The sequence below is a fragment of the Fundulus heteroclitus genome, unplaced genomic scaffold, assembly GCF_011125445.2.
Source record: "Fundulus heteroclitus isolate FHET01 unplaced genomic scaffold, MU-UCD_Fhet_4.1 scaffold_65, whole genome shotgun sequence".
Taxonomy (NCBI): Eukaryota; Metazoa; Chordata; class Actinopteri; order Cyprinodontiformes; family Fundulidae; genus Fundulus; species Fundulus heteroclitus.
This window is the reverse complement of record NW_023397088.1, coordinates 611,846-628,056: the sequence shown is the minus strand read 5'-3', so window position 1 is coordinate 628,056 and position 16,211 is coordinate 611,846. Positions and strand designations below refer to the sequence as shown.

Genomic DNA, 16,211 nt, shown 5'->3' with positions numbered 1-16,211 from the left:
GTTAAATCCTCACTATACCTCTCCATTAAAGAACTCTGCACCCTGTATTTGTCCATGTCATTATTTTGTTTTTCTTCTAATAATCCCAAATCAGTGGCCACTTCCCTAAAAACCCATGGTGGAGTATCTGGGAAAGGTACAGTGGGAATTATTTTTAGTTCATTAAACCCCATTTCATTTACTTTATCATGAATGACCCAACCAAAACTTCTGACTTGAACATTTCCATGCTCTTGGCATTGCTTCAATACTGACTGACTCATATGAGACATAGCCTCGTGAGACCATCCTGATCTCGCGAGCTTTCAAGGTTTCACTCGCAGATCAGTCTGGCTACTCTCCGTTAAAGAAAATTTGGAGCCGTTCACCAAACGAACGTCCAATCAGCGTTGGCTTTGAGGCGGGTTGAGGTGTGACGCAACGGGAAGCGCGTCAGTTCAGTCTAAACAACATGGCGGCTTCAGCCGATGAAACTAGCGTTAGCGTAGCTATCGAGCAAGTTTTATCGGAATTACAGAGTATTTCTTTGCTGAGCTAACGAGCCTTTACCTGCAGCAGCAAGAGTAGCTTGGCTTGTGGTTGTGTTTTCGTCGTCGCTCGTAACAGAGTGACGACGAATCTGATTGGTTCATTTGGCCCGTCTATCACCAACATAGGCCAATCAGCTAACCAGTATTTTCGCCCCTTCCCAAAATTACTTCAACGGAAGGTTTCCAGATGGATATGCGGAGCAAATCTATCTGGCGGAGTCAGGTTATATGAGACAGCCCACTGATAGCAATCAGCAGTTTCTTCTCATCAGTCTGCGGACTGGCTGAAAATTGTAGATCGCGTCCAATAGGAGTTGAAGGGGAGTTCAACGTGAGACGTGGGGTAAACTCCCCCTGCAACCCTGATTTGCATTTGTATAGCTCACAGCATTTTCATTTACATGTTCAAGCCTCCCCTAGAATTAGGAGGAGGGGGGTTATGGGGGGACCACTGCCAAGCAAGGCCCACGTCAATTTCTGACAATTCATGGCAGTTTTCGATGTTGCCTGCAAATTACCGTGAACAGCCGTTAACCTGAACTTCCACGACAATCTACAGTGCCGCATAGTGACGAAAATCACACTTTTCATGTAGTGCGCCTTGGTCTCTGGTCCCATTCCTGGTTCTGCAGCAGCCCAACTCCCCTCTGTATCTTGGACTATTGTTCTTCTGCTTCATGGATTCTGTACCTTACAGCCAGCTCCTGCATCCTTCACTTCCGCCTGTTAACAAGCTCTGGTTCTCCATGTCATCACCATCAACCACTGGCAATAAACTCTCTTAAAACCTACTCTGTGTGTGCGTGCTATGTCCAGGTTCATCCAAAAACAAATCATGACAGTTACTATTGGTGCAGATAGCGGACAATCCCACACCTGGCCACCAGCAAGATCATTGCCTAGGATTATATCCACTCCCTCAAGAGGAAGTGCAGGGCACACCCTCATGACAACCTCTCTCTGAATCAATCCACAATTCAATGTAAGTTTATGCAGGGGAACTGGTTCCACCAAAAGCCCTATTCCTCGCATCAAAACATGGTCTCCAATGTTGGTTTCCTCAGAAAAGGGTAATACAGAGCTCACAATATATGAATTAGAAGCTCTAGTATCCCTCAAAATTGTTACTGGCACTATAGCGTCACTCTCCACTATGGACACATGGCCATTAGAAACAAAAGGTAAAAAATCCCCCTGGTCCAAAGTGTCGTTCTGTTCTACTTCCACTTAGAGGAAACAAAAACAACATGTTTTTCAGAGGCAGCAAAAGCAGCAGATTTTACGTGAGCACCCCGTTTAGGGCATTCACGCTTCCAATGGCCCCTGGCTTTGCAATAATGACATATGTCAGTCAGATCCAAATAAACATGCCCTCCTGAAATCCGTTCTGACTTACTGTTCATATCTGGACCAACTCCTTCCACCTTCGCATTGCTCCCCACAAAAACTTGACTGCTGCTCCTGTAACCAAAATCATTGCAAGTTTAATACCTGCGGCCACCCCTGTGTATAAGAACATGCTCATCTGCTAGCTTAACAGCTTTAGCAGCCGTCTTCACGTTATGTTCACTAATGTATATAGCAATGTGACTCGGAACAGAGTTTTTAAACTGTTCCAGGATAACCAAATTACAGAGGTCAACAAAAGTGCTAATTTTTAAGGCAGCACACCACCTATTGAAATGGATTCCCAGCTCCCTGGCGAACTCAACATGGGTTTGCTTCCCACTTTTCTGCCATGTCCGAAACCTCTGTCGGTAAGCCTCTGGTACCAACTCATAAGCTGTTAAAACAGCCCTCTTCACAGTGGCATAAACTTTACTGTCATCTTCTGAGAGAGCAGAGTATGCTTTTTGTGCTTTGCCTGGGAACACACAATGTAAAAGCAGTGTCCGGTCCAGATCAGACCAACCTCTACTATCCACAACACGCTCAAACAGTGAGAAATATTTATCTAGATCAGATTCGGAAAACTGAGGAACTAAACGCAGATTATTGCCAACATCAAACGAGAAGCATCTAGCATCTAGCGGGCCGTGGCCCTCACTAGCTGAACTCAATCTACGTTCTTGCAACTCCAGTTTTTTCATATCTAATCTTTTCTGTTCTTTCCCAGCCTGCAGCAAATGCAGCTCATGCTTCTGTTCAAAAGTCAAGCTAGTGTCAACAACGCCAGTGTCCAACCGTGTTACAGTAGCTTGCATTTTAGCTGGTCCTAACACCCCGGAGTCAGTTATATTAGCTTTAATGATAGCTCTAATACTGTCCTTAGACCGCTTATCACTGACCTCGAATTTAAAATGTTCAGCGATCTTTAACAATTGTTTACGTATGCAGTGCTCCAACCCATCTTCAGACGGATTTCGCAAAAACTCCTCAACAGCAGCCATAACCTTAATTATTCACAAAACACCTGAAGTCCAACTCTACCAGTAGCACTCTAAGCTCCCACAATCCCAAAACAGCCACAGCGCCACAGTGACCCCGTCCCTCCAACTGCCTAACCAGAATCTAACTAATCTCCTCCCTAGTCTTCGGGTGTTACCGTGATGGGTTTTTACGCACTTAAGCCCGAGAGTCTGGAAAAGCAACCAATAAATAGCGACCCCCCTGCAACTCCGGATGTGCTCCTGAGTCAACTGCTCTACCCATGTTCACACCACACTAAAATCCCCCCACAACAAACTCCATAAGGGAAGTTACTGTTAAGCCTAACAGGGACAGAACCACCGCGACTTACGATTGTATGGGAGCGATTACTCAACCTGCTACACAAACAAACTCTCTCAAAACAGATATACAATGCCTGCTACACTCACCAAACCAAGCACGCTCGTCAACGTCCCCCAACAAGCCAGAGTTCACAACTCAAAAAAACCCACCACCTGACAGCTGATCTCCAATCCGGATACAAACTGACGAGCCCCCATTTTTCACGGCCCGCTCGTAGTCAATGACAAAGATGGGAGACAGACGAGCGGATCTATAGAAAAAATTATTTATTTCATCCAAAATCTGCTCTGGGAGAACTGCTCAGCCAGGCAGAGACAAACATAGACCAAATTAAGAGGTACTAAGGGGTTAACTTTTCTCTCAGAAACAAAGAAATTCCTACAGGCTGATTAACGATTTTCTTCAGAAGTTTGTGTGCTCTCCTTTGGGCGGGGCAGAGCACAGAAGGGCAGGCTCCTCCCACTCTCAGCTAAAGCAAAAGGGAAGAGGGAGACCGTGTATGTGTGTAAGTTTCTCCTTTGGCCGGGGTAGAAAAATGTATGTGTGTTGTTTTCCTTTGGCCGGTGGAAAACTGTATGTGTGTGTCTGTGTGTTTCTTGGAATCGTTCACTGCAGCCCAAAAAATAGCCTAGTGTGTCTGCTCTTAGTCTCTCACTGACAGGCAGACGAACCCTACTGCCGAATGTTTTCGCACCGGCCAAGCCACTACACAATATGATCCAACCCTCAATCACATATTATAAGTCTTTGCACCTGCACCCTTTCAACACAGCAGCTTCAGTAAGTACGTGCACCTTAGTCCGGCAAGAATTCCTTACAAAAAAATAAAAATTTCCATGCACTTTTACCTCATCAAATTAGACACACTTTACCTTTACTTCTAATAATGGGACTTTGAAGAGAAAAAAACAAAGCAACAGCAACCAAAACTCAGTTTCATACATGGCTTTTAGTCAAACAACATAGATCTCATCATTTAAACTCACACATAGACGTCTCATGCACAACACATTGTCTAGTTTAGTGCAGTAATAAACAATGGCTTGTTTTCATCAACCTACACAGGTTTCTTACATTAGTACAGCTTCAGTTGTCCATTTTAACGCTGCTTTCAACAACTGGTTTCCTGCTTCCTTTATGAGTTCTCTGAGTGGTGCTGTTTTTTCTGCATAGTTTTTAATCCAGTCTGCATTAAAACCTGTCATTCCTAAAAACGTCATAATTTTGTAATGTTCTGGCACTGGAGCTGATCTGATTACAATTCATTACACCTGCTCCATTCCTCTCCCTCTGCAATTAGTCCTCACTGGTTCCACCTGTTTGACATTCTTATATACTCAGTCCAGATCAGTCTCCAGTGCCAGAACGTCTTGTATGATCCCCACCCACAAGCTACTCGGTAAGAGTGCTTCACCCTCGCTTGTTTTAGTTTAACCTGCCTGTCTGCCAGTTTTGCCCGTTCAGTTTTCTGCTCGCCTGTTTTTGAGTTTGTTTTATTGTCCCTTTTTGACTCTATTGCTTGCCTGAAGTCTGCCTTTTTGTCTCCTGGATTTTGTTAATAAACCCCTTTTTTTAAGCATCAGCTCTGTGTCCGGCTTACATTTGGGTTCTTCCATAACAAATCATTACATTTTTTTCCGACTGACACCTTCCAGTTGAGAAGGTGAAATACCAATGGTTCCTTGTGATATTTGTCTTCCTAGGTAATCTACCTTTGGTTGATAATACTGTAGTTTTTGTTTGGAGACCTTGCGTCCCCCTTCTGCTAATCTTTGTAGTACTTTGATTGAGTCTTGATGACAGTTATCTAATGTGTTTCTGCAGATTGACAAATCACCCACATACTGTAACAGAGTTCTGTTTAAATAGATTCCTTCCAAATCATGCCTTAACACCTAATTGAATATGTGTCGGGTAAGCTTAAAGCCTTGAGGAAATCGGGTATAACTGAGCGTTTTACCTCTGTAGGTAAATGCGAATAAATGTTGCGACTCTTCTGGCAACGGAATGCTGAAAAATGCAGAACAGAGATCAATCACAGTGAAAAAAACGTGGTTCAGATGGTATTTAATTTAAAATAGTGTTTGGGTTTGGCACATACGATTCTGCGTCTACTATTATCTTGTTTATTTCTCTTAAATCGTGAACAAGACAGCATTTGGTTTTATCTGCTTTCAAAACCGGAAAGATTGGAGTGTTGCATTGACTTTTTACTTCCACCAGCACTCCTGCTTGCATCAATCCATCAATAGTTTTCTGAATGCCTTGTTCTGCCTCTGGTTTTAATTGGCATTTTTGGCGAAAAGGAAACCTTGCATTTGGCTTTGTCTGAACTGCGACCGGCTCTGCCGATTTTACTAAGCCCATATCTGTGTCATGTTTTGACCATAGCTGCTCTTAGACATTTTTTAGCATGTCCTGCAAAAGTGGTTGATCTTCAGAAGAACCATCTTCCTCAGACTTATCTTTTAAATCAACTGACACTGTCACAACTTGTGGTTTTGCTGTCATTGTTGCTTCACATAGGATCTTAATCATTGCTTCGTCACATGACTGAAAAATTAATGGGTTATCTGCTTCTTCCCATTTTGCTTCTGTTGCAAGTTTCATCATTGGTACCAGGTGTTTTGCTTGAAAACCTTTATTTACAAACAACGTTATGTGTGGTACTGATTCTGGAACATTGTACCACTCTGAAATGAAATAATTTTGTTTCACATTTATTGCTGCACCCTGGTTTCCAATAACGATGCAATGTGTTTCAAGATTAACGGTTCTGTCTTTTTTTAAAACTGTCCTATTTTTCTTCAAACTCCATGCTCTTTGAAATGTCATAGAACATTTATGTTCTATGACATTTACCACAGTGCAGTGGTAATCTAGAAAAGGTTTTCTGGCTTCTGGAATTTAAACTTTAATGTACCAGCCCCATTTAGAAACTACATCTCCAATTGGGCCAGAAATGTCTCCCAGCCAACAAACATTAGCTTCATGTGTTTGAATGTACATTTGAAGATCCAGACCTGCTTTGTCAACATACAAACCTTGAGGAGAACACCAAATTTTTAATTTCATCCTGCACAATGCATCTCTTCCCAACAGGTTAATTGATGTCCTGTTCAGGACGTTTTCACCAAGCTTGACCTACGTAATGCTTATCACTTGGTTTGAATTAGGCAAGGGGTGTAATATTCTGTCTTGGTTCCTGTTTATGATTTGGTTAAAGTTGGCTTTTCCCTGCTTTTTGGTTTATTTGTGTTTTAGGTTCTGTCATAGTTGGAGTTCTGTCTTAGTTTTGGTTTGTGTCTTAGTGTGAGTTTTGAGACTTCTTTTACAGTTATTGTTTTTAGTTTGGTTTCTGATCTGGTCTGTTTTGAGCCTCGGCACTGATGTCTGGTCTAATTACTTACTCTGCACACCTGCCTAACTCCACCCCTGCTGTAATCACCTCTCACCGGTTTCACCTGATTCCACCTTCATATAAACTGCTGAGACCAGACATCAGTGCCAGGTTGTCCTGTTGAGTATGGGTGAGTCTCCTCTTGCAATTCTGCATGTTAGTTTGCTTTTGGATTTTTGACCCCTTTCCCTCCAGAAACCTGAGCCATTCTGTCCGGTCTGTTCCTGCATGGTCTGCCCTGCTCGTTAGTTTATTTTTTGTGTCATCTTTTTGTTCTACAGTCGGTTTGGATTTTTCCCCTGTTTTTGAGTTGGTATTAAAGAGCTTTTTTTTAAGAAACCTCTGCTGGTCTGGCTGAATTCTGGGTCCTTTTCCTCAGAGCATTACAAGGGGATGAGTGGAAGACGGCTTTTAAGACTCCTCTTGGTCATGTTGCGTACCTAGTTATGCCGTTTGGGCTGTGTAACGCCCCATCAGTTTTTTAGCCCCTCGTCAATGATGTCCTACGGGACTTTGTTTTTGTTCACCTTGACAACATTCTGACATATTCTCGTAATCCAGTTCAGCATTAACAACATGTCCCGTTGTTTTGCAGCATCTGCTTGAAAACCGCCTCTTTGTAATAGTTGAGAAGTGCGAGTTTCATAAGTCCTCCATTTCGTTCCTTGGTCTTATTCTGGAGGACTGACAAGTCCGTTCAGATCCCAACAAGATCAAGGCAGTAGTCGAATGGCCCGTTCCCGAGACTAGAAAGCAGCTTCTTAGGGTTTGCCAATTTCTACTGGAGGTTCATAAGAAGTTATGCCCCTTCATGCCCTCACGTTACCCAAAACCTCCTTTACCTGGAGTCCTGAGGCTGAGGCCTCGTTCTGTGCACTTAAGAATAGGTTCTCTCAGGCCCCCATTTTAGTTCACCCTGATCCTAGTAAGCAGTTCATTTTGGAGATAGATGCTTCTGACACGGGGGTTGGGGCGGTTCTATCCCAACAGTCTGAACAAAAGCTCCATCCATGTGCATTCTTTTCCAGTCGATTATCTCCTGCAGAGCGTAATTACGATGTTGGAGAAAGAGAGTTGTTAGCTATAAAGTTAGCTTTAAAGGAATGGCCACATTGGCTGGAGGGGTCTGGGCAGCTCATAGTGAACTAGACAGATCACAAGAACCTTGCTTACCTACAGTCCGCCCGACGCCTGAATCCCCGACAAGCCCGCTGGTCCCTGTTCTTCTCCCGATTTAACCTATCACTTACTGTCCTGGTTCCAGAAACGTCAAGCCGGACGCCTTGTCCAGACTGTACACTCCCCAAGAGCAGAAGAAGGAACTAGCACCCATCTTGCCTCCCTCTTGCACATTTGGAGCCTTACGCTGGGAGTTGGAGGAACGTATTAACCAGGCCTTGCTATGGGATCCTGATCCCAGTACAAGACGGGCTGGTCTCACCTACGTTCCTAGATCTGTTTGCCATGAGGTTTTACTCTGGTGTCATAACTCCAAGTTTTTGGCTCATCTTGGGATCTATAGGACTCAGTCTCAAGTGTCTCGTTGGTTCTGGTAGCCGTCCTGGACTAAGGATGTCCGCAAGTACATCCGTGCCTGTCCCTTCTTTGCCAGAAACATACCCTCTAAATGACCAACAGCCGGATTACTGAACCCACTTCCCGTTTCAAAACGCCCCTGGTCGCACATTGCTCTGGACTTTGTCACTGGACTTCCTGCCTCTCAAGGCATGACCACAGTCCTCAACATAGTGGACTGGTTTTCCAAGTCATGTCATCTCATCCCCATCCGCAAACTGCCCAACCCTCTTCAAACAGCACAACCCCTCATAAAACACGTCTTCAAGCTCCATGGTATCCCCGCTGACATTCTTTCTGACCGGGGTCTCCAGTTTGTCTCGCAGGTTTGGAAGCACTTCTGTTCTGCTCTCGGTGCCCGTTACACACTCACGTCAGGTTACCATCCACAAACCAACGGTCAAACAGAGAGAGTGAACCAGCAACTTGAAAACACACTGTTGTCTTACCTCATCATCCCCTTCGGACTGGAATAAATTCTTACCCTGGGTCGAATACGCCTTCAATTCCCATGTCTCTACATCCACTGTTCACTCCCCGTTTGAGATTTCTTTAGGTTATCAGCCACCACTCCTCCCATCTGATAAGCTTCATATTCCCAGCAACTCCGTTCACCAATGCATTCTCCCCTGTCAGTAAACTTGGAAGGCAACCAAAACCGCTCTACACAACACCGCAGAGCAGGTGACCCAAAGCTCTATGGTCATGAGCTTTGGGTCATGACCGAAAGAACGAGATCCCGGATACAAATGGCCGAAATGAGTTTTCTCCGTAGTGTGTCTGGGCTCTCCAATAAAGATAAGGTGAGGAGCTCAGTCATCCAGGGAGGACTCAGAGTAGAGCCTCTGCTCCTTCTCATTGAGAGGAGCCAGTTGAGGTGGCTCGGGCATCTGGTGAAGTGTTCCGGACACATCCCACCGGAAGAAGACCCAGAGGGAGACCCATGACACGCTGGAGGGACTGTCTCTCAGCTGGCCTAGGAATAAATGGATGGATGGATATAACATTGCTGGCACCTGCTGGGCATTACTGTGATTCTGAGGAAATTAAAAGGGGGCAGACTTAAAAAAACAGCATTGTCTGATTAGGATCTACAATAATGAAATCTTCTTTTGGGGTGGATAACTCAATTAAATTGAACTCAAAGACCAGATATGAAAGGGTTGTGAGGAAATACTGTTAATTCTTTGCAATAAGTCCCATATGTCAGCATAATGTCCAAAGAATGAAGGCAGAAATTTGTTAGTTTTGCACATTTTGAACAAAACCAATTAAATCTAGAATAGTGTAAAAGGCTACATTATGATTAACACATTCAGTGTCAACATCTATTTTAAAATCTCCCACTATAATAACCATGCCAGTGTTTAACAGTAAATCACATAAGAAGTTTGAGAACTGATCTACAAACTCAGAGTAAGGCCCTGGTGCTCAATACAAAAACAAACATAAGAGTTTTTATTGCTTTGAAGTTGGAATGATGGAACCTAAGGGTTAAACGTACAAAATAATTGTAGCTATTAATTGGCCTTGGACTAATTAATAAATTATACTTAAAGATTGTTGCTACTCATCGTCCTCATCACATTGTTCTGGTAATGTGGAAATTTAAATAATTAGAGGGAGTTGACTCCTTTGTACTAACACAGTCTTCTTGCAGCCAGGTTTCTGTGAGACAAATAAATCAATCTGATTATCAGAAATTAATTCATTAACTGTCATTGGAGAGAGATACCTTATATGTAATAAACACATTTAATTGTTTATTTTTTTGGTTCAAGTTGAGTCATATTGTTTTTTATGAGATTTTTATGGTTTGTGCCTTTTAGATCTGTTCCCAATCTGTTTCGTTTTGGCTGTGGGAAAGACACTGTCCCATTTGTGTAATGGGGGCTGGGGGGTAATTGTACAAGAGCTGCAGAGAGGTGGTTAAACTATGGCTCTGCTTCTTGGTCTGGACTCTGGGTTGTCAGCATCTTGGAGAACTAATAAGTCCGACCAGATTCCTCGAAAGAAGAGCTGCACCATCCAAAATGGGATGGATCAGCCCAGGTTTTTCCCAGAAAATTTGCCAGTTATTAATGTAGCCCACGTCGTGTTCCAAACACCATCTAGACAAAAAGCAGTTTAATGATTACATGATCTGCATTAAAGACAAGACAAAGCAGGGAGACAGAAAGGCATTGTTATTCGATTTTTGTCAGTAGTTTCTGAAAAACTGTTTGGATTTTCTCCAAACATAACTTGTTCATTCCAATGACAGAGTACCTAAACCTCAGCTGAGCGGTATTGTGTGTGTAGTCCAATGTAACCAGGACTGTTAAGACTCCTGCATTGGAAAAACCAAACAACTACATCTATACATTACCCAGCACAGAAGGGCCAGCAGCTCTAGGCAAGATTCAATAGTCCACTTGCACCTTACAAACAAAGGGCACTCTTTTGAAAATAATGATATCCAAATTTGGACAAGAGAACAGATGGTTTGAAGCTATCTTGGTCGAAAGAGAAAAGCCATCACTAAACAGAGAGGGAGGATTGTGCTTCCAATTTCCTAGTGTTTACAGCTCTATCCTCCAACACATTCCAAAGACATTACATCAGCAATCTTGTTATGATTCAGGTGATCAAGATTCCTCTCACACCAAGCAAAAACTTCTAATGACCCAGGACAGCGGTGGGTGGGTCATTGATTAGCATCTAACTTAGAACATGCCAAGGAGGAAGAGTCTCCATGCCCATTAAAAACAGCACACCGACTGCAGGGAGCCAGTGTAAGAATTTTAGAACTGGTGTGATGTTCTCTAATTTTTTAGTCTTACTGAGGACGTGGGCAACAGGGTTTTGGATCAACTGCAGCTGTCCGATCAACTTTTTTGGCAGACCTGTGAAAACACCATTGCAGTAATCAATTCTACTACAGATAAACACATGGATTCGTTTTTTCAAATCCTGCTGAGACATTAGTCGTTTAATCCTGGCAATATTCTTCAGGTGATAGAAGGCCACCCTTGTAATTGTCTATATATGCTTTTGGGGGTTCCGGTCTGAGTCCATCACTACACCCAAATTACGGGTTGATCATGTGTCCTAGTTGAAGCAACTGAAGCTGTGTGCAAACTTTTGATCGTTCCTCTATTGGAGCCAAAATCATTGCTTCAGTTTTGTTTTAATTCAGTTAAAGAACATTTTGGCACATCTATGCATTGATTTCTTCTAAGCATATACTCAGTCCTTATTGAGTTCATTGTCACTCAGTGACATGATGATGTAGAGCTGTGTGTCATCCATGTAGTTATGGTAACTGATGCTGGTGAAAATTCTCAGTCATCCAGGTCATGATCATTCCACAAAAGATTGAAGACGTTTCGCTTCTCATCCAGAAAGCTTTCTCAATTCAAATGTCTGGAGTAGTGTAGGTTCAAAGCTTTGTATTATTTCCCAAAAAGGCCTGGTTATGGCTTAGATAACATGCAAATTAAATAGAAACTGGTCCTCCCCTTAGCAATGGGAAGTCGTTAGGGTCATTGTTGGACTGCAACTTCACCAGAAACTGGTTCATCTCTTTGCAATGGTTTGTCATTAGGGTCATCGTTGGCCTGGTTTACAGGGGAGATGTTGTGATCACCTGCACGGAGGTGAGGATTGAGGTGAAAATTGGAAGGAATCAAACCTATTGCTTTGTTATAAGTTTTTGAAAGTTGAAACCTGTAACCTACTCCTCTGTTTAAAGTTGTTTTTTTCTCTCTTAACGTAAATGGCTTCATTCACCTCCCTTCTTTGTCTAAAATTTGAACATTTTGGTCCTCAAAAGAGTGTCCTTTGTCCTTAAGGTGTAGGTGTCCTTAGGACAAGACTTGGCGTTGAGCCATGCATCTGTGGAGAGGTTGTTTGGTTTTCTCCAATATAGAGATCAGAACATTCCTCACTGCACTGAACTGCATACACTACTCCACTCATCTTAGGTTTGGGGGTTTTATCTGATTCTGTTTCCTGACTCTGAGCCCGGATTCTGTCTTGGACCATCTAGCACTTCTGATTACCCAGCTCTTGACTTAAGAGTGTTTATTGACTAGTGGTAAGCACTAGGCCATCTCTCTCCATAGAAAGTAGTCCGAAATACAAAGGTCCAAAATCTCAGTAATAGATACAAGAAGACCACAAGAAAATATTAAGTTCAGTTTATGCCATGACGGTGCGTGGTCCCTGACACATATTGTGACAAATTAAAGGAATGTAGAAGACTATGAAACTCAGTGTGTATCTTGCTGCTGACCCATTGGCTGTTTCAGACAGGGATCTTAATGAAGCTAAACTTTATATAGGACATTGATAAATAGAAAAGGTTTAATGCTACTTGTTTGATTTGTGATCACCATCATCAAACAAATTGTGACTCTTCAATTATTAGCTCCATCAATTAAATATATTAAATGTTTTGAATAATGTGAGGTTGGTTTTCTCTATTTATACAAGTGACATAATTCACTGATAATTCACTGAAAATAAAGCTTTAAAAATCTTACTTTCAGTGAAAATTTTTTTTTAGTGTTGTTTATGAAGAGCTTTTGTGTCTCCATATTTCTCCTGCAATAGATAGCAGTCAGAGCTCAGCGTGAAGAAACAAGGAGGTTTGCTAACAGTCAACCAAGATGGCTGCTGCTAAAACTTTCAGTGTTCTGTTAAAACATGAATCCTAAGATGTTTTAACCTATTGCTCAGCTTCTTGGTCTCCAACTTTCTGGTCTTTAAATGAAACCAGAAACATAGCAGGTCTGCAATAGAACCATGACCTGAACATAATACAAGACTTGAACCATAACACAAGCCAGTATCTGACCCATGAACTGAAGAGATTCACTTTGTTGCTTCAAATACAGGGCATTGATTTAAAGATCAGATGTTCATCATGACATCACTGTTCAGTTATCCTACTTTTGTCTTTTTATCAAAGAGTATGTCTGAATTAACTAGAACTGAGTTTATTTTTTCTCTAATCACAGACTTAATGGCTGCAAACTCTCAGAGACTGAATTTGAAGTTGTAGCCTCCGCTCTGAAGTCTAACCCCTCTCATCTGACTGAAGTGGAAATAAGAGAGATCAATAGAGTGGAAGACTGTGGAATGAAGCATCTGTGTGAAATACTGGGAAGTCCAGCCTGTAAAGTGAAGATTCTGAGGTTAGTTTTCTCTGCTTATCCAACTCATTGACTGTTGAATTAACTCTTGTTTTGATTAATAACTTCATTCTAATGTTTAATGTTAATAAATGTTTTAATACAATTACTAGATGTTTTTACTTCATGAATGAATTGTTTCCTTATCTCAGATTCTTAGACTATTGATATATATATATTCATTTACAATTGTTTATACTTAAAAAGGTTTTGGACTAATGCAGAACATAGAACAAGTTTAACATAAAAGAACATAAAAAAGAACACACAACACAAGTCTTAATGAATTGCTTTGGTCATTAAACCTGGTAATCAGTAAACTAGAAACATACAGCTATAATGTCATACAAATGCAATCTGCAATTAAGTACTAGAATCATGCTTGTTGCAGCAGTATCACAACCACATAAGTGTGTGTGTGTGTGTGTGTGTGTGCTTCCAAATCTGACAGTTTCAATCCCAAACACAACATAAATCCCACCAGGCCTAAAAAAGCCTAAATCTCCATCTCTCTTAAACTCATGTTAAAATCATGGAATTTCATTACACACATAATAATGACTTTTCCAAACATAATAAATCACAAACTATTTGTAAACAAGTGAACTAGCATGTGCAATCAGGCATCATAATACCCTACATAGATCACTTTGGGTGGTCAGATCAAGAATAGCAAAATTGTACTGTAGCAAAATGACATAGGACAGCGTTAAGGGAGAGAGAGATGGTGTCGCACTGAAAAAAGAAGGCAGGACAGCTAGTAGGTTCAGGAAGCTAACTTCAACAACCTAAATAAAAAGATCTTCTCTACCAGCTTCTTGACATTGTGTGATGTATTGTATGTGTGTTTTGGGGGAGGGAGGGAAACAGAAGCAAGGAAAACCAAGACCTAGTAGCATGAGTATTATAACTACCACTGCTTACATAAATAATGCAAAGTAAAAACCTCTGTTTTCAATTCAGTTTTATTTATATAGCACCGATTCACAACAAATGTCATCTCAGGGCACTTTATAAATTAAAATGTAATCAAATAATACAAAAATATTGGTCAAAAATGTTCTTATCTAACTCAGCAGTTTGCTGTAATTCACCCTCATATCTGGGAGACCAACCAACACAAGGAGTATATTAAATAACCCTTTAAGCCCAGGAGGTTTTAAGAGCAATTTCTGCCTGAAATTACAGCTACAAAGTTATAAAATGTAAATGTAAATTTTAGCAATTTTGAGACACTAAGGCATTAACAAAAAAATTTCAAGTGAATCCACTCATACAAATGTTATGTCAGATTTATAGGTGATTAAACCAAGGGAAAATCTAATTTTCTAAACCAGAGTTCTAAAATTATCACCGTGTCACGGTTTTGGTGTAGCAAGGACCTAGAAGGCAACGGGGCGGAGACAAGCGCATGATGTTAAGGAGATTTTAATGAAGGTAAAACTTCAAAGAAACTCAGGCTCAGGAACAAAATTCAGGGCAGCGGCAACACAGGGAGTACAGGGGACCACAGGGGAGAATGCAGAATGACCCGACAACGGGGAAACCAAAACACAAAACTTGAATACAGCTGGGAATCAAGGGAACGCAGGTGAGACAAATCAACTAATTGAGTCCATGGCTCGAAGGTCCTGACACACTGCAAAACTACATGAAAACCCTCATTAAAATGTAGGACCATCCTCTGGCTTTGTACATCCATATCTTGCAGAAATTCTGTACTGAATCAGCTAACATTCAGTAGGTATTTTCCCAGACAGCTACGATGGACTGGCAGTCTGTCCAGGGTGAACCCCGCCTCCCGCCCATTGACAGCTGGAGATAGGCACCAGCACCCCTCGAGACCCCAACAGGGATAAGCGTGTCAGAAAATGGATGGAAGGATGGATGTCCCAGACAGGCCTTTGATTTTGGCACAGTTTATCCAAATATGCCAAAACTGTTACAAAAATGTTTTTAACCTTATAAAAAGAAACAGGTCAAATAAGAGCCTTTGAGAGACTGAGCCTGTGCTTCATCACCATGTACCATAGTGCACACCAATGTTCCCTTGAAGCTGCACAGATCCACAATCGGGCATGGCATCTGGATTCAGCTTGCACAGCAAATCTATGCTGCACAGTAAATTAAATCCAAGCTGAACTGTAAATAAAATCATAATAATAATAAATCAAGTTTTTTGTACCATTTTGCAACTCTGGTGAGATGGTTTTCCACTGTGAATGGGTGGGGTAGACACTTTTATAGTTGGGCAGGCTGCGGTGTGCATCTTTGTTCTTGGCCTTGTTTCAGAAAAAAATGGATCTACCCTGAGTAGAAAGCTTCTGCTCTGAGTAGTTCTACCTCACTCTGTCATATTCGATTTTCATTTTCCAAACAGGTAATATCAATCAGGTAACTAAACTCCAGTCATCCAGGAGTTGAACGCAAGGAGGAGCATGAAAGAAGCCCTCCTCGATAGAACGCAGATAAGTGATTCAGCATGATAACGGCAGGAAATGAGAATCCTGGAAGAAAAGCTAAAAAAGTAAATGCATGAGTAATAAGAGAGGTACTTGAAACAATTAAATCTGTTTTCTCACACTTCACTCACTCAGCACAAAAAGTGGGGGCACATTGATTACGAAAGGCATTGAAAGGACATGGCAGCAAAGGACGAATTATGAAAATACAGATTAGGTAAGTGTAATGATCAGAGGGAGAGGACCCAGAATTCAACCAGACCAGCAGAGGTTTCTTTAAAAAGAAGCTCTTTAATCACAAAATCAAAAACAGGGGAAAAATCCAAAGAGGCTG

At 41.7% G+C, this 16,211-nt stretch overlaps 1 protein-coding gene across 1 annotated transcript in view; it reads left to right on the top strand.

Moving 5' to 3' along the window:
* Window positions 1–16,211, top strand: part of LOC110368152 (NLR family CARD domain-containing protein 3) — a 445,883-nt gene that overhangs the window by 39,157 nt on the left and 390,515 nt on the right. The window contains exon 5 of the mRNA XM_036133610.1: window positions 13,242–13,418. Within this exon, the coding sequence (XP_035989503.1) occupies window positions 13,242–13,418 (177 nt within the window). The remainder of the gene's footprint in view (window positions 1–13,241; window positions 13,419–16,211) is intronic.